This window comes from Bos taurus, chromosome 4 (assembly GCF_002263795.3).
Source record: "Bos taurus isolate L1 Dominette 01449 registration number 42190680 breed Hereford chromosome 4, ARS-UCD2.0, whole genome shotgun sequence".
Lineage (NCBI taxonomy): Eukaryota > Metazoa > Chordata > Mammalia > Artiodactyla > Bovidae > Bos > Bos taurus.
The window spans coordinates 10061752-10079041 of record NC_037331.1 but is presented as its reverse complement, the minus strand read 5'-3'; the positions used below and the strand labels follow the sequence as shown (position 1 = coordinate 10079041).

General features: G+C 43.5%; 1 protein-coding gene across 6 annotated transcripts in view; it reads left to right on the top strand.

The window, feature by feature from the left end:
- The window catches only part of CDK6 (cyclin dependent kinase 6), a 260451-nt gene that overhangs the window by 110933 nt on the left and 132228 nt on the right, over window positions 1-17290 (top strand). For all 6 annotated transcript variants that reach the window (XM_005205136.5, XM_005205138.5, XM_005205137.5 and 3 more), the window contains 1 exon segment: window positions 6910-7077. In XM_005205136.5, the coding sequence (XP_005205193.1) occupies window positions 6910-7077 (168 nt within the window).

Below are 17290 nucleotides of genomic sequence, written 5' to 3'. Positions count from 1 at the left end.
GCCATTGCATCGTCCCTCGAACACCCACAACATTTCCAGGTTTGGTGAACATCAGTTGCGATTTTCTAATTTCCACTTAGTTGGGACTGATCCTTTTCTTACTCAGCATTATCATCAGTTCCAGGATTGAATAGTCTATATAGCTCCTTTTTATGCTCTTTTCAGAATACGTATTTTGTTAATAAAACTTATGCAGGAAATGACTTTTACTATGCTTTCATCCAGTTGCCTCGAAGCAGTGGAAGTAGGAGAGCCAGCAGCTGCGGTGAGGGGCTTCGCCTTTGTTTCTGCTGAAGAACCCCCAGGCCAGGCGTCCCTTTCCTCAGCCATCTCGCCTCCTCCCATTGGAAGCCAATGGCGCATGACTCGAGGCTAATCTTCAGGGCCTCCCATTTATTCCTTACTTCCAATTTACCAGTTTTACTGTCCAGCTGATCTGAAGCTCTAAGGAGCCCGCTTTAACCCTCCTCTTGCTTTTTTGGGGATTTGTTTTGCCCTTTGTGATTTGAGGTGAAGCATTCTGTGGGTTCTTCTGAGGCCCAGGGTTTGCAGCCCGTTGTTAACTCTGTGACTCGATCAGTGAAAGCCGGAGAAGCCACTCTCAGGTTTTGGAGTAGGGTACAGTGTCGACGTACACCAAGCTTCATACAGTGACTTCAGGCAGATTCTGCTTAAGCACAGAAGTGGAAGGAGTGAGTGAGATCGCCTGTGAGTGAATGAAGCCACCTGATAGACTGCCCAGGACCAGCCTTTGTTACCCATGGCTTCATTGCTTATGCAGAAATATTGTACCACATTTTACAGGAGAACCGTGATCCTAGGACTAGACTCAGCAGTCCACTTGTGGGCCTGTATACCCGAAATTATTGAAAGCAGGGTCACAAAGAGATACTTACATTTATATACCTACATTCGTAGCATATTCTTACAGCAACCAAAATAATACAAGTTCATCCTTCAGCAGATGAATGGATAAGCAAAATGTCATCAATCCAGACAGTGGAATATCATTCAGCTTTAAAAGGAAGAAAACTCTGACGCACGCTACAACACGGATGAACTTTGAGGACATTACACTAAATGAAATAAGCCAGTCACAAGAACAAATACGTTATGATGCCACTTACATGAGGTATCTAGAGTGGCCGGATTCGTGGAAACAGAGAGTAGAGGAGTGGTTGCCAGGGTCTGGGAGGAAGGGAGCAATAAAGAGTTGTTTAGTGGGTATAGAGTAGAGTTTGAGTTTTGCAAGATAGATAAGTTCAGGAGATTGGTTATACAGCAGTTTGAATATACTTACTACTAAACTATACACTTGACATTGGTTAAGGTGGGAAATTTTATGTATAGCTTACCACAATATATATACTTATACCATAATATATATACCACAATATATATAGCTTAACAATATATATACTTGTAATCAACAAAAAGAGGAAAAAGAGATCCTGAGACTGGCCCTCCGCGTTGCCGATAGTCCTCTGCTTTATGATTTTGTCGTCATGGGGTCTAAGTCTGTTCTTATAATTGTAGTGTAGTGTGTGGTGTTAGTCGCTCAGTCGGGTCTGCCTCTCTGTGGCCCGCCAGGCTCCTCTGTCCCTGGAATCTCCTAGGCAAGGATACTGGAGTGGGTTGCCGTGCCCTCCTCCAGGGGATCTTCCCGACCCACGAGTTGAACCCGACTCTCCTGCACTGCAGGCAAGTCAACATGTTATTGGTTTAGTGTTGTTAAAAAAAAAAAAACACAAAAACCTTTGTTGTGTTGGTCTGTGCGATTCCTCTAACATCCTTCGTAAGAAACAAACTAGATAGATCTTTGTACGAAACAACAAATCGTTTATAAAGACACCTCTGTTAAAACGTGGATAACAAATTTGAAAAGACTGGGGTTTAGAATAGGAGAAAAAAGTAATTAACTTTGTACAAGCTGTATATGTCTTAACTGTTTAAATCAATGAACTACTGACGTATTTTTGTTGCTGAAACCCGAGGGTGTGAATACATTGCTTAGGTTTAAGTAGATCTATCCAAAAGTCCAGAATTGTCTATTGAGAGCTGTCATTTCTGTGATTTACTTTATGGTATGTAAGTTGGTGTTTTAAGTGTCTTTTGAAACTACTTTTTTCACCGCTGGGAAAAAAAGACCCAATGATAAAACTTTTTCCCATTAAAAAAGCTTGAGGTAGATTTTCAGTTTGCTTGTTTTCAAGAAATAAGAGAATTAGAGCTCTAGAACGCCTAAGAGAAACTAATGGTTGTTACAAGGCTTTGAAGACTTCTGGTGTTCAGACTGAAGTCCGGAGTCTTTTTAAGGGAGTTGCCAAGGACGAAACCCCATCTGAAGTCTCTAGGAGCCAGACTTCATTCCAGGATGGTGTCCTGTTGAAACAGGCGCCCACGTCACATGTTTCAGAAAGACAGAATGGGGGCCCCCAGTGACTGTTTATCGTCAGTGGGACTAGACATTCAAACCTTTTATGCCAGAACTGGGCACTGTAACATTAAAAGGCTTTAAACCTGTGTTTAACTTAATTGGCAGTATCCGTAGTCTCATTGCATTGCATCACTGGGATTACTGTGAAATATTTGAGTCTTGTATAAGACAGATTAATTTAGATTAAAATCTTGAGGAGCTAATTTAAAAGTATGTCTCACGATACTATAAATTGAGATGGAACAGATAATAAGCCTAAGTAGAGAGTCCTTTCAGATGTCTTTGATCAAAGCACTTGCGATGCTGAAGGAAAGGTGTTTTTTTTCCTTTCTTTGTTTAGTGTTACAGTTCATTCATTCATATAATTCTCAGAAATTGGGACCAGAGTTCTTATTCTTATTTGTGACCAGAGTTGCAAGTCTGTCATGCTCCAGTGCATCGATGCATTGGAATTAGTGAAGGAAACAAGATTTTTGGCAATTAAAAAAAAAAAATCATTAACTCAAAGTTCGCTAGTTCGAAACTGTAATTGTAGCTGGATGTTTTGGGTTTAAAAGAAAACCCAGTTTGCTAACCAAAAAAAATTAAGTAGCCTGATAAAATCTAAAGAGTGGTGATTCTTACATAGAACCAACTCTTTATACATAGGTGTCATTTACATGGAATCAAACGTTAGACCAGTGTACATGTTCTCACTGCCTAAACTGTGCTTTCGTATGATGTTAACAAGTCATTTTTATCTACATTTGCCTTTAAATAGAGGAGACCTACACTCTTAGAATAAGTAGCAAAATAACACAACCTAAAACCAAATAATAGTGATTATGGCATAGAAGGAAAACTATGCAGCCACTAAAAATCATATTGTATAAAAGAGTTAGATTTTAGAGGAATTTTGTTGAAGTGGCAAAATATTCAAAATGAATTGTTAAATCTTTATAAAGCAACTATAAAATGTGTACTGAATAATAACAATTTCTATTTTAAAATGTGTTATATTTCTATATTAATGTTATATATATTGATATGTAGTATATATGATATATTTTATATATAATGCTTCAGTATTAAATAGAATTATAATATATTTACACCTGCAGATATACCAGTATCTGTTTAAAAGACATGAAAGACAAAGTTATTTAACAGTAGAGTTTTCTCTGTTTTCTGAGTGGTGGTGTTTTGCATGATTTTTTTCTTCCTCTGGACTTTTAATGAATTTTTAAAAAATATTTCTACATGCATTAAGCATGGACCAATTTTATAACTAAGAAAAATATAGTATGTGCTGTGAAGTGAAAGTCTCTTAGTCGTGTCTGACTCTTTGTGACCTCATGGACTATATAGTCCTGGAATTCTCCAGGCCAGAATACTAGAGTGGGCAGCTGTTTCCTTCTCCAGGGGATCTTCACAATCCAGGAGTCAAACCGGGGTCTTCTGTGCTGCAGGCGGATTCTTTACCAGCTGAGCCACCAGGGCTGTATAAATACACAAATGAAAGCAGTATACATGTATTTAAACTTAGGTGGCTCAGTCAGTAAAGAATCCGCCTCCAATGTGGGGGACCTGGGTTCAATCCCTGGGCTGGGAAGATCTCCTTGGAGGAGGGCTTGGCAACCCACTCCAGTATTCTTGCCTGGAGAATCCCCATAGACAGAGGAGACTGGTGGGCTGCAGTCCGTAGAGCTGCAGAGTCGGACATGACGGAGTGACTAAGCGCAGCACACAGTTCAGGCTTTTTATAAATTTCATTTCAGTTCAGTCACTCAGTTGTGTCTGACTCTTTGCAACCCCATGGACCGCAGCACACCAGGCCTCCCTGTCCATCATCAACTGCCGGAGTCTACCCACACCCATGTCCATGGAGTCGGTAAAGCCATCCAACCATCTCATCCCTTATCATCTCCTTCTCCTGCCCTCAATCTTTCCCAACATCAGGGTCTTTTCAAATGAGTCAGCTCTTCGAATCAGGTGGCCAAAGTATTGGAGTTTCAGCTTCAACATCAGTCTTTCCAATGAACACCCAGGACTGATCTCCTTTAGGATGGACTGGTTGGATCTCCTTGAAGTCCAAGGGACTCTCAAGAGTCTTCTCCAACATATAAATTTGCTGCTGCTGCTGCTAAGTCGCTTCAGTCGTGTCCAACTCTGTGCGACCCCATACACAGCGGCCCACCAGGCTCCCCCGTCCCTGGAATTCTTCAGGCAAGAACACTGGAGTGGGTTGCCATTTCCTTCTCCAATGCATGAAAGTGAAAAGTGAAAGTGAAGTCGCTCAGTCATGTCCGACTCTTAGCGACCCCATGGACTTCAGCCTACCAGGCTCCTCCATCCATGGGATTTTCCAGGCAAGAGTACTGGAGTGGGGTGCTATTGCCTTCTCCAACATATAAATTTAGATGGGCCTTGTTAGTAATTACTTGGTTCAGATTTTTACGTATTTATTCTACTCATTGGCTGCTTACACTGTTTGAACACTGAAACATGAATCAAGCACATTTATTCTTGGTACTGTTTGAAAGGGTTGGTGCTTAGTGTATAAGAAGCTAAAGATGGCAAGCCAGGATGGCATTACTTTAGTTTAGTCATGCTGTTTAAAATCCACTGCTTGCAAGTCGTGTGCATGTGTTTCCAATAACGACTTGTGTGCCACAGAAGATTGCTTTCATTAACATTTTGTGCTTCACTTTCACACTCTCGTTTATTCGTTGCAAGTTGCTTTACCCTCAGTGGTTCTTAAGTCCTGGACCACTGTCCCTCAGCAGTGCGGTCTGATCTTTTCGTCTTTGGAAACTTAGAAGGTGACCCCGGCCAGTTCATCAGGCCCGTTTAGGTGGCTCTCAGAAAGAATTCCAGTTCACCTGTGTCATCCCCACTTGGTGCTTTGTCCGCTGGCCTTGTGACAGTGGCCACGTTTCCTCTGGTCATTTCTGACTCGGTCTCCCCTAGGAAACGAGACACTTCACCGATGATCATTTGTTTCCTGCAAACTACACAACCTCTTCACATGCATTACTTCGTTTAAATCTCGTATTATGAAAAGTAAGCCCCATTTTCTCCTTTTTATAGGTGGAAAACTCAGGCTTTGGTTTAGAATAAGCCAGGAAGGTAGAACTCCCCTGAAGAAAATACCAGAACTATAAGCCAGTAACCAAATAGAGCCCAACTGATGAACAAGTGTGTGCTCACCGCCCCTCCCGGCTCTGAAGCCCCTGATGCTGCCTAAGCATTTTTCTAGCCCTTACGAGAGCCTAATTAATTCCATCCTCCCTTTACCGCATTCTCACAGTGTTACGTGGGGTAGGTCAGTCTTGTGAGCCTCCAGATTTCCAAGGGTCATATCACGTTCACTATCTTAAATTCCTGCCATCCGACACTGCCTCTGAGTTTAAAACATTGTACCTGCTTTTGTAAGTTCTAAAATGAGAAGAAGGTGCGACGTTGGTCCAGATGCCTCCGTGCTGCCTGACTCTGCCAGCAGCAAGTGCTCACTGCGGTGGATGCTTTACGAGCAGTGATCCTGTGCTGCAGGTTTTGTCACTTTCCTGTTTTATGGACAGAAAAAGTGAGGCTTGGTGAGGTAAAACTGCTTACCTGGTTTTCCATACTCGTATGATCTTTGATCTAATAAAGGAGTGCCTCGGGAGTTAGAATCCAGTTTTCCTGGACTCTGGTTCAAATCAACACTCTGGTTTTTTTTTTTGCTAGTGGTGTTACTTCGGGCTGATTACATACACCTACTATGTATCAGCTTCTTGACCTGTGAAATGGGTTGATAATATTATTTACCTCAGTGTTGTGGTATGGATTAAGTGAATTACTAAAGCAGGACTTGACACATAGTGACTGCTGAATAATAGGTGCTATAAAAATATTAGGAACTACCATTGCTGTTATCATCGTTTACTGGATTTTAATTGTTGAAATCATGTGTTAAATCATAAAAAAGTATGTGAAGTGAAAAATGTCCCTCTCTTGCCAACTACTTTCTCTCCCCGCCATTAACCCTGGACACCAGTTTAGTATGTATCCTTCCAGAATATTTCCTATGTCATCTGGAACTTTTTTTTTTTTTTTTGGCTTCACCAGGCCTTAGTTGCAGCACATGGGATCTTTAGTTGAGGCATTTGAACTTTTTAATTGTGGCATGTGGGATCTAGTTCCCTGACCAGGGATCAAACCTGAGCTCCCTGCACTGGGAGTACAGTCTTAGCCACTGGACCACCAGGGAAGTCCCTGAAATTATTTTTAAATCATCCTTTCATTAATAAAATATGGGTGGAGAGTGGCACTTTTTGTAGTAATGTTGAGCATGGGAGAGTGGAGCGGTAGAAAGGGAGACAGATTCATTCATTCAGCAGGTGTTTATCAAATGCTTTATATGTGCCAAATACTATTCTAAGTACTGAGAATTCAGCATGTTGAATTTCTCTTTTGGCAAATGATTGATTTTGTTTCTTGGTTTTATTTAGGATATGATGTTTCAGCTTCTCCGAGGCCTGGACTTTCTTCATTCTCACCGAGTGGTGCATCGTGATCTAAAACCACAGAACATTCTGGTGACCAGCAGTGGACAAATAAAGCTGGCTGACTTCGGCCTTGCTCGCATCTACAGTTTTCAGATGGCTCTTACCTCAGTGGTGAGTGAGAAAGCACTGTTCTTTCCTTCAACTTCATTTTCCTCTTTGGAATGACAGACTGCCCCCATTCCAGGCCCCTAATGTTATTACTGCCCGTGGTCAGTTTGTGGACAGAATGTCTTTGCACTTTTTATATGGCGGGCTGTAGGAAGAGAGTGTTCTGCTTACCACTGCAGACACATCCGGGCTGGGCTTGTTGTGGACAGAACCCATTGCAGAAATAGACCGTTGCTTCTTAGCCACTAGAAAGGAATCAGTTACAAGTTTCCCAATGGTTTTGCCATATGGCTTTTTGCCATAACCACTGTTTTCAGAGCTGCATATGTCGTGTCTGGGGAGACACAGCTCGAGGTCAGGGAGAAGACAGCACCAAGAACATATCCCTATCCTAGCCTGAGAAACAGTCAGGTACCTGCACACGTGTGCGAAAGCACTCCTGTGAGGCTGTGGTGTCGACTGTGAAGAAGAGATTGAATTCACGGTGAACTTGGGTGATCCAGGAACAGGCAGCACCACCCCTCCACGGGACGCCTTCCTCCAAGCCGAAACACAAGCGCAGACCCACAGGCTCTATTTTGGCGAAGAAGGACAGTTGTAATCTGGATTTTTTGTCTCATAAAACCATAATCCGCTGACTTTGGTTAGCTTCTGTTTCTCCTAATGTAGTTCATTGTTTCCGAGATGAATTTTGGTGAAAATGCACCCAAAATATACAACAGGAGTCTGGAAGTAAGCACTAATAAATCCTTGTCTTTGAAGGGCCTGTTTTACATACAGTGAATTCATGCATAGATTTTTTTTTTTTTTTTTTTTAAAGCCAGGGAATGTCCCTTTGCTGGGCTATGTATTCGGGGCAGGACATGGACGTTTGGATGTGGACTCGGAGAATCCTTTTGATTCCATGAACGCTACTAACATTGCCCCTAAAGCTTTAGATTAAGCCTTAAGTAAAAGAATCTTCATGAGTCAATAGGCCATTGTCTACGTATTATCCATCTTTTTTTAAATGAATTAATTTATTTTAATTGGAGGCTAATAACTGTACAGTATTGTGGTGGTTTTTGCCGTATATTGACATGAATCGGCCATGGGTGTGCATGTGTCCCCCGTCCTGAATCCCCCCTCCCACCTCCCTCCCCATCCCATCCCTCTGGGTTGTCCCAGTGCACCAGCTTTGAGTGCCCCATTTCATGCATCAAACTTGGACTGGTGATCTATTTCACATATGGTAACATACATGTTTCAAGATGGTCACGACGACCCTATATGCGAGACAGCAAAAGAAATGCAGATATAAAGTCTCTTTTGGACTCTGTGGGAGAAGGTGAGGGTGGGATGATTTGAGAGAATAGCATTGAAACATGTATATTACTGTATCGTCCGTCTTTTAGCCTCAAAGTGTTTCTCAGTCAAGGGTGGCGCTGGAGGGAGGGGGGAGGGGAAACGTGGTTGAGAAATGTATGACAGCATCTTTGGTCATCATAACTTGGGGGGTGGAGGCAGCTGCAAGGTAGCTAATATTCTGCTTAACAAAGAATTGCCTCCACAAATTCCAGTAATGCCCCAGCTGAGAAGTAGACATTCAGGAGGGGAGTTGGAAATTCTCGGAGAGAACTTGCCTTATAAAAAACACTCAATTTGCAAAAGTATTCTGCTTCCTCATCCCCGAAATACAGATGCTGGAACCTGGTACATGTCAGATCGCGTGGTTCCCAGTGTTCTACACTGTACCTAGGGCAAGAGAGTTTTTTTTTACAGAAGATTCCTTTGAATGCGTCACCACTGTTGAGAGAGAAGCATTCTTGTTTCCTGTTGGCCCAACACACACTGTCACTTTTGAGAAGAGTGGGCACAAAATGGTGTTTAAAGGACACATCTCCGATTTGGGTGGTGTCAAGGGAGCCCTTGTATGCTTATATAATCACACCACAAAGGGCTGAGTCTGTGTGTTTGCCCAGTGGGAAGGGTGAGGTGGCTGCGGCTTCCCTAGGAAGTAGTTTTGTATGTTGTTTCGGGGCCCTGGGGAGAAGCTTGAATAGGCTTTGCGATCTGGACAGATGATAGAAGGAACTGGTCTCCTAGGGTAGATTAATTGAAGGAAGGATGAGCCATAACTGAGCCACTTTATTTTAATCCCCCCTCAACGGGGCACTGAAAACCGTAAATAAAAACAGGAAACCCAGTTGGGTTTGTTTTGATTTTTTTTTTTTCTTCTTCTTAAATTTGAGGAATGATAGCCCAGCTTGTGCGTAACACCAATTAACATTCCATTCTCCCTGAAAGTTGATATGTTCAGACAGGAAAATGGAGACAAATGATTTCGTACAGAAAAGGGGAAAGGCAGTCATAAATACCTGATTTTTCAGTATCTAGCTTGTACTGTATACTCTATACTTCTTATGTGACATAAAATAATTCTTATGTGACATGAACTAAAAAGGATTAGCAATCAGAAAAGACACTGGAACAAATTGAGATTTTACTTGAAACAGTAGTAGCTGAAATTTAATGTTAAGAATAAAGAGTATGATTCCTGTAGAATGCTGCATTAAATTTTTTCCCACTGTTCGATATTTTTCTTTTTAAGGGAAAATCCATTTCTGTAGTGATACATTGGTTTGCATACACATGGTGACACTAGACTTGGAATTGTTTTTTTCAGAATGAACTGATATTTTGGGGTTTTTTTGTTTGTTTGTTTGTGTTTTTTTTGCATTTCTCAAAGAGAAAAAGACTACATTCCACTTCCTGGAAATATGCATATTTTAGTGGGTTATGTCATACAGGAACTGGGAATCAACTTGATTTGTGGAATGTTAAAGAAATTTCAAGTTAACTGATTGGAAACTGACATTTTACAACCATGAGAAACACTAATACACTACTTCTGTTCCAAAGCCGGACTCAGATTTCCCCTTTTGGTACCCCCTCAGCAATTAATCCCACCTTCCTCCCGCATTATTTCCAGAGAAACATTAATGCCTTTCGTAAGACTTTTCTGTCTTGTTTGTAATTATTTAGGGATTTTGTTTATCAAGCTGTAAGTTCCTTAAAGGAGTGGGCCTTTGGGGTAGAAATTAATTTAGGACAGTCATAAGTCTAGACTCTAGTTGTGGCTGAAGTTGGTGTAACATAGGGGCAAACGATCTGGTTTGGCTTGTCTTCATCTGATAAGGAGGAGGCTTATGTGCCTTTAGGGCTTCCCTGGTGGTTCAGTGGTAAAGAATCCGCCTGCCAATGCAGGAGACTCGAATTCAATTCTTGGGTCAGGAAGGGTCCCCTGGAGATGGAAATGGCAACCCACTTCAGTATTCTTGCCTGGGAAATCCCATGGACAGAGGAAGGAGCGTGGTGGGCTACAGTCCAAGGGGTTGCAGAGTCAGACACGACTTAGTAACTCAACAACAATTAAGTGCCCTTAACTGGGTGCCTTCCCCATGACACAAAGGTGTCTTAGGAAGAATTGGGGTTTTGCTATTCAGTATACAATCAGGTATGTACATGTAACCTCAAAGGGAAAAGTGGTTTATACTTGTTTCTGTAAATTGTACAGAATCAACATGTGGATGGCTACAGTGAAGACCTTAGAACCAGGCAGGAGGGTCCCGTGGCCTGGGTTTCACAATTTGGAGGAGCCAGCACTGGCCCTGCTCTAGCCACGCCTCTCTTGATGAGGACAGAATCCAGATACCTCTCAGAGTCTGAGACCCCCACGCTCAGCCAGCTAAACGCAAGGCTTTGGAGTTCCCTGACCGAATGGGAATCGCACAAGCTCTTCTCTTCTTCCTAAAAGCACATCGGGCCACCTGTGTGCTCGCCACACGCCTAAGGGGCAGTAGCTTGCAGACGTTGGGCAGGATGGGGACATGCAGATGGGGGTGGCCGTAAGCACGTACATGAGGCCTCTTGTTCTGCAGGGAGGAGCTGGGAAGGTGAAGAGAAGTGGGGCCCATTATACTCAGAGCCTGGTGAAGAACTGTTTCTGAAACCCTGAAAATCAAATTCTGCGACCTGTAATGAAATAACTACATTTGTGGAAAACCAGAGAACAGGTCCAAGGGAGCTTCTTTCCATTGTACGTAAGGGACCTGTACAAATCATGCCCCATGCGGTTATATATAATCTTGTGGCAGATGGATTTCAAGAATACAGGCATACCTCATTTTATTCGCCTCGCTCTATTGCGTTTAGCAGATGTTGCATGTTTTACAAATGGGCGCTTTGTGGTGATCCTGCATTATAGCACCGTTTTCCAACAGCGTTTGTTCAGTTAATGTCTCTGTGTCACTTTTTTGTAACTCTGGCAATATTTTCCAGCTGTTTCAGTCTTAAATTGAATATTTGTTTTGGTGATCTGTGATGTTACTATTTCAAAAACATTATGTGCTGCAGAAGGCAGGATTTCTTAGCAATAATTATTTTTTAATTAAAGCATGTACATTTTCAGGGCTTCCCAGGTGTCATAGTGGTAAAGAATCTGCCTGCCAATGCAGGAGACACAGGAGACGTGGGTTCGATCCCCGGGTCGGGAAGATTCCACTGGAGCAGGGCATGGCAGCCCACTCCGGTATTCTTGCCTGGAGAATTCCATGGGCAGAGGAGCCTAGCGGGCTGTAGTTCGTGGGGTCTCAAAGGGTCATACAACACTGAGCAAACACGCACACATGGACTTTTTGTTTTGTTTGTTTTTTAATTAATTTGTTTTAATTGGAAGAGAATTACTTTATTTTGGTGGGTTTCCCGTACATCAACATCAATCGGCCACAGGTATACATGTGTTCCCCTCCCCTCCCCCCACCATCCTGAACTCCCCTCCCACCTGCATCCCCACCCTACGCCTCTGGGTTGTCCTAGAGCACCAGCTTTGGGTGCCGTGCTTCATGCACAAACTCAGATTGGCCATCTGTTTTACATATGGTAATACACGTTTCAGTGCAGTTCTCTCAAATCATCCCACCCTCACCTTCTCTCACTGAGTCCGAAAGTCTGTTCTTTACATCTGTGTCTCTTTTGCTGTCTCGCATACAGGGTCATCGTTACCATCTTTCTAAATTCCATATATATGTGTTAATATACTGTGTTGGTGTTTTTCTGTCTGACTTACTTCACTCTGTATAATAGGCTCCAGTTTCATCTACCTCATTAGAACTGATTCATATGCATTCGTTTTAATAGCTGAGTAATATTCCATTGTGTATATGTACCACAGCTTTCTTATCCATTTGTCTGCCAATGGACATCTAGGTTGCTTCCATGTCCTGGCTGTTGTAAACAGTGCTGTGATGAACATTGGGATACACGTCTCTTTCAATTCTGGTTTCCTCGGTGTGTATGCCCAGCAGTGGAATTGCTGGGTCATATGGCAGTTCTCTGCATATAAGTTAAATAAACAGGGTGACAATATACAGCCTTTATGAGAAATGCTGGACTGGAAGAAACACAAGCTGGAATCAAGATTGCCGGGAGAAATACCAATAACCTTAGATATGCAGGTGACACCACCCTTATGGCAGAAAGTGAAGAGGAACTAAAAAGCCTCTTGATGAAAGTGAAAGTGGAGAGTGAAAAAGTTGGCTTAAAGCTCAACATTCAGAAAACTAAGATCATGGCATCTGGTCCCATCACTTCATGGGAAATAGATGGGGAAACAGTGGAAACAGTGTCAGACTTTATTTTTCTGGGCTCCAAAATCACTACAGATGGTGACTGCAGCCATGAAATTAAAAGATGCTTACTCCTTGGAAGGAAAGTTATGACCACCCTAGATAGCATATTCAAAAGCAGAGACATTACTTTGCCAACAAAGGTTCGTCTAGTCAAGGCTATGGTTTTTCCTGTGGTCATGTATGGATGTGAGAGTTGGACTGTGAAGAAAGCTGAGCACCGAAGAATTGATGCTTTTGAACTGTGGTGTTGGAGAAGACTCTTGAGAGTCCCTTGGACTGCAAGGAGATCCAACCAGTCCATTCTGAAGGAGATCAGCCCTGGGATTTCTTTGGAAGGAATGATGCTAAAGCTGAAACTCCAGTACTTTGGCGGTGCCAGGGTTGATGTTTTTATATCCAGATGTAATGGCCACATCTATGCAGTTAGAGTGAGTCACTCCTCAGGGCAGTCACCATGATGCCACCTGTGGGTAGAGAGAAGGCTACAGCCTAAAATGAGCTCGTTCCTTTTGGGGCATCAGTAACTTCTCATGCTGGGATGAAGTCCAGAATCGCCCTGCCATAAACGAATTTCTGTTCTTCGGTGAACAATAAGTATTACAGTGCCTTTTCAGTGTTTTGGGGGCACCTTTATCCAATCATTAGACAAATGGGAGAATTCGCATTTTTCCTCCAAATGCCTGTGCCTACCACACAGTTTGGAGGGAAAAAATCCACTTTGTATCATATGGAAGAATGAGAATATTCTGTCTTCAGTGACTTAATAAAAATTCTTACTAAGTGAATCACATTCTCCTTCTCAAAAGTTCCTTTTTTCTGTATTATCTTTCCTATTAAAGGACATATGTAAGCATATGAAAGCACCTTCCTCTCTGTAGAAGTAAAAGATAACAACTAAATAGGAAACATGGGAAGACTGTTTTGATAATTATATGGATTACAAAAATTCACTTGGGGATTTTTTTTTATATGAAACTGATAAGACTCCCAAAATTTCCATATTTAAAATCACTCCACAAGAATTAGAAAAAATCCCAATTGCTTACATCATCTCCTTACGCCTCTGGTGTTTTCCTCTTCCGGTGCCCACATGGGTAGCAATTGCATGCGAGCATGAGTGCCAGGTCACTTCAGTCATATCCAACTCTTCGTGACCCCTTGGGCTGTATAGTCCACCAGACTCCTCTGACCATGGGATTCTCTGGGCAAGAATACTAGGGTGGGTTGCCACACTCTCCTCCGGGGGTCTTCCCGACCTAGGGATCGACTCTGAGTCTCTTACATCTTCTCCTTTGTCAGGCAGGTCCTTTGCGCCTCCTCGGAAGCCTGTGGGTAGCGCTTAGTAAACACGAAAGAAACCTTGTGGATTCAGAAAGTCTTTGATAACCCGAGGGTAGAAAGTTAATGGAGTTGTGACATTCAGTCAGCAGATCCTGATCGCTTTCCACGTGCCAAGCACTGTCGGTGAATCCGAGGGACCGTGGGGAGCAGAAGTGGACGAGGTCTTGCTCTCATGGAGCTCAAAATGGGGAGGCAGATCTTAATCAGTTAGTCATGCCAAGAAGTGTAGAGTTAGAAACAGAGAAAAGTGCAACAAGGGAGAAGGGCAGAATGCTGCAAAGCCCTTGGGTCAGGGAAGCCCTCCCCGCTCACGCCCTCCAGGATGGGAGATGCTGAGAGGCCGCCAGCATCCTCCCTGGGTGCAGGCCCCATGGAGGTGCCCGTCCTGCACTCTGTGCTCATTTTGTCCGTTTCTGTTTGGGATAGCTCACTCGACAGCTGGCACCACGAAGCCGGCAAAGGGAAGCCAGACCCAAGATCAGAGAACAATGTCATCTTTTACAGGAGAAAATAAATTGTTTATGCTTGTTTCCTCTCCGTGCGTGTTGTATTTACTATGGAGACCTGGCAGGGTCTGTGCCTCCTCGGGCAGCCGAGTTGCTCCCACAGAAGCCTGCAAAGCCTGCCAGTGCATACTGAGTAAATCAGGGCAAAGGCGTGAACCGAGTATAATGGAAAAAACCCAAAGCCTGTCGCCAGGGCACCTCGGCGAAAGGGCAGGACGCACCTCGCCAGGCTCCCGTGGCTCCCGCCCCGTTCGACCTCCGCTCGCCGAGAGACAGCCAGGTCTGTTGTGAACGCCTCCAGTCGCCAGTGCGTGTTTCCCAGCTCACAATGGAGCGCTTGTGCCGCCTTCGTTTTCACTTTCACCAGCGAGGGAAGCGGAGCACAATGGGGCAGTACCCACGGCTTGGGAACAGGACACGTTTTTCCTTAGGGTTCCCAGGGCTGGGGACGTGGAAAAGGCCAGAGCCAAGACAAACACGCGAAGCCAGCCAGATCCTCCGTTACGCTTTCTCAGTGGCAATCAAACACATTTCCAGTTACCATCTGATGGGTAGTCTCTGCCTGTGGGGTAAAGGCAGATGCTGTTGACCACGGTGAGCACCTTCCCTGAAGAAAGAGCCTGTATTCCTCACCGTACAGGATGCCGCCGTGGCGTGCCTGTGGGTGCCTATCGCATCGCACCGACTCTTCTTGCTCAGTCCATCAAATGACTGCTTTCCTTGTTTGTAAAAGATAGACGTTCATTTGATTGCAGCTCCTTCGTAAGCGATCACTGCTGAAAATTAGTTCTGGACAAAAACAGTTTAACTGTAATGCTACTGCCTGGAAGCTGTTTTGCTTCCTCCATACATCTGTTCGGCCCCCTCATCAAGGTATGATATAGACAGGGTCTGCTTGTCACCTGGTTATCTACATTCATCCTGCCCGTGTCTACCCTGTGTGAGGCCATTCAGGTCTCAGAAGTAAGTTGAATGATGGCTTAAAGGTGAGTCACTCAGTCGAGTCTGACTCTGTGACCTCATGGACTGTAGCCCGCCAGGCTCCTCTATCCATGGAGTTCTCCAGACAGGAATACTGGAATGGGTTGCCCTTCCCTTTTCTGGGAGATCTTCCCGACCCAAGGATCAAAGCCTGGTCTTCTGCATTACAGGCAGATTTTTTACTGTCTGAGCCACAGGGGATGCCCAAATCTCAGAAGCTCGAGGCCAGGTTTGAGTGTAAAGACCAACCATTGTTCTAACGTTTTGGAGTCCAAGTGCTTTAGAGAGGTTTTGCAAACAGAGGGTTTCTTAGGGATCCAGAAGCTGGAAACATTTCGTTGCCTCTTCCATTTAATATTCGTATGGGAATGATTATCCCATCGCCCCTAAATTCCCTTAACACAACTGTCCTGTCATGTCCCTTCAGCAGAGTATGAGACGCGGTCCTTAGAATTGAGTAGAAAACAATGTCTCTATAACTTGGATTTTCACATCCTCTCTAATTCTTAGGATATGTCACTTCTGGTGTTTTGCAGATACCGCTGCTTGCTCCCTTGTAAGGCGGGGAAAGATAGGAATATCTTCAGTTTGCTTGGGCTTGGCTCGTCTCCTAGTACAAGTTCCTGAGTTGAGAAGTGTCACTGAAATTCTGTTACGTTGAACACTGCCGTTTTTATTCACTCGCCTGCGGTGTTGCACTATTTTAGAGTTTCCTACAGTGCCCTCTTGGCCCATGGTAGTCACTTGATAAACACGTGATGAATGAATGAAACAAATCCTCATGATTCTCCATTGTCTAAAGAATTAATTCCAACTCGGTAGCATGGCACGCAGAGGGTTGTTTTTTGTTTTTTCTGTGTTCAGTTCAATTCAGTGACTCCGTCATGTCCAACTCTTTGTGACCCCATGGACTGCAGCACACCAGGCCTCTCTGTCCATCACCAACCCCTCCATCCTCTCCTTCCCACCTGCAAATCACCCCCATGCTCATAAATACATATTCCTTATTGTTGAACACCATCATTTCTCACTACTCTTTAAATATAAGTTCTTTCACAACTCCCTCTTTTTACAGATGAATCGGTGAATAAATTTCCAACTCTACTTTTTCCGTGTTGCTGGTGGGACCATTGCATCATCATTCAGTTCAGTTCAGTCACTCAGTCCTGTCTGACTCTTTGCAACTGCATGGACTGCAGCATGCCAGGCCTCCCTGTCCATCACCAGCTCCCAGAGTTTACTCAAATTCATGTCCATTGAGTTGGTGATACCATCCAACCATCTCATCCTCTGTTATCCCCTTCTCCTCCCACATTCAATCTTTCCCAGCATGAGGGTCTTTTCAGATGAGTCAATTCTTTGCATCAGATGGCCAAAGTATTGGAGTTTCAGTTTTAGCATCAGTCCTTCCAGTGAATATTCAGGACTGACTTCCTTTAGGATGGACTGGTTGGATCTCCTTGCTGTCCAAGGAATTCTCAAGAGTCTTCTCCAACACCACAGTTCAAAAGCATCAGTTCTTCGGCGCTCAGCTTTCTTTATGGTCCTATTCTCACATCCATATGTGACTACTGGAAAAACCATAGCTTTAACTAGACAGACCTTTGTTGGCAAAGTAATGTCTGCTTTTTAATATGTTGTCTAGGTTGGTCATAGCTTTTCTTCCAAGGAGCAAGCGTCTTTTAATTTTGTGTGTATTTTAATCACACCATCTGCAGT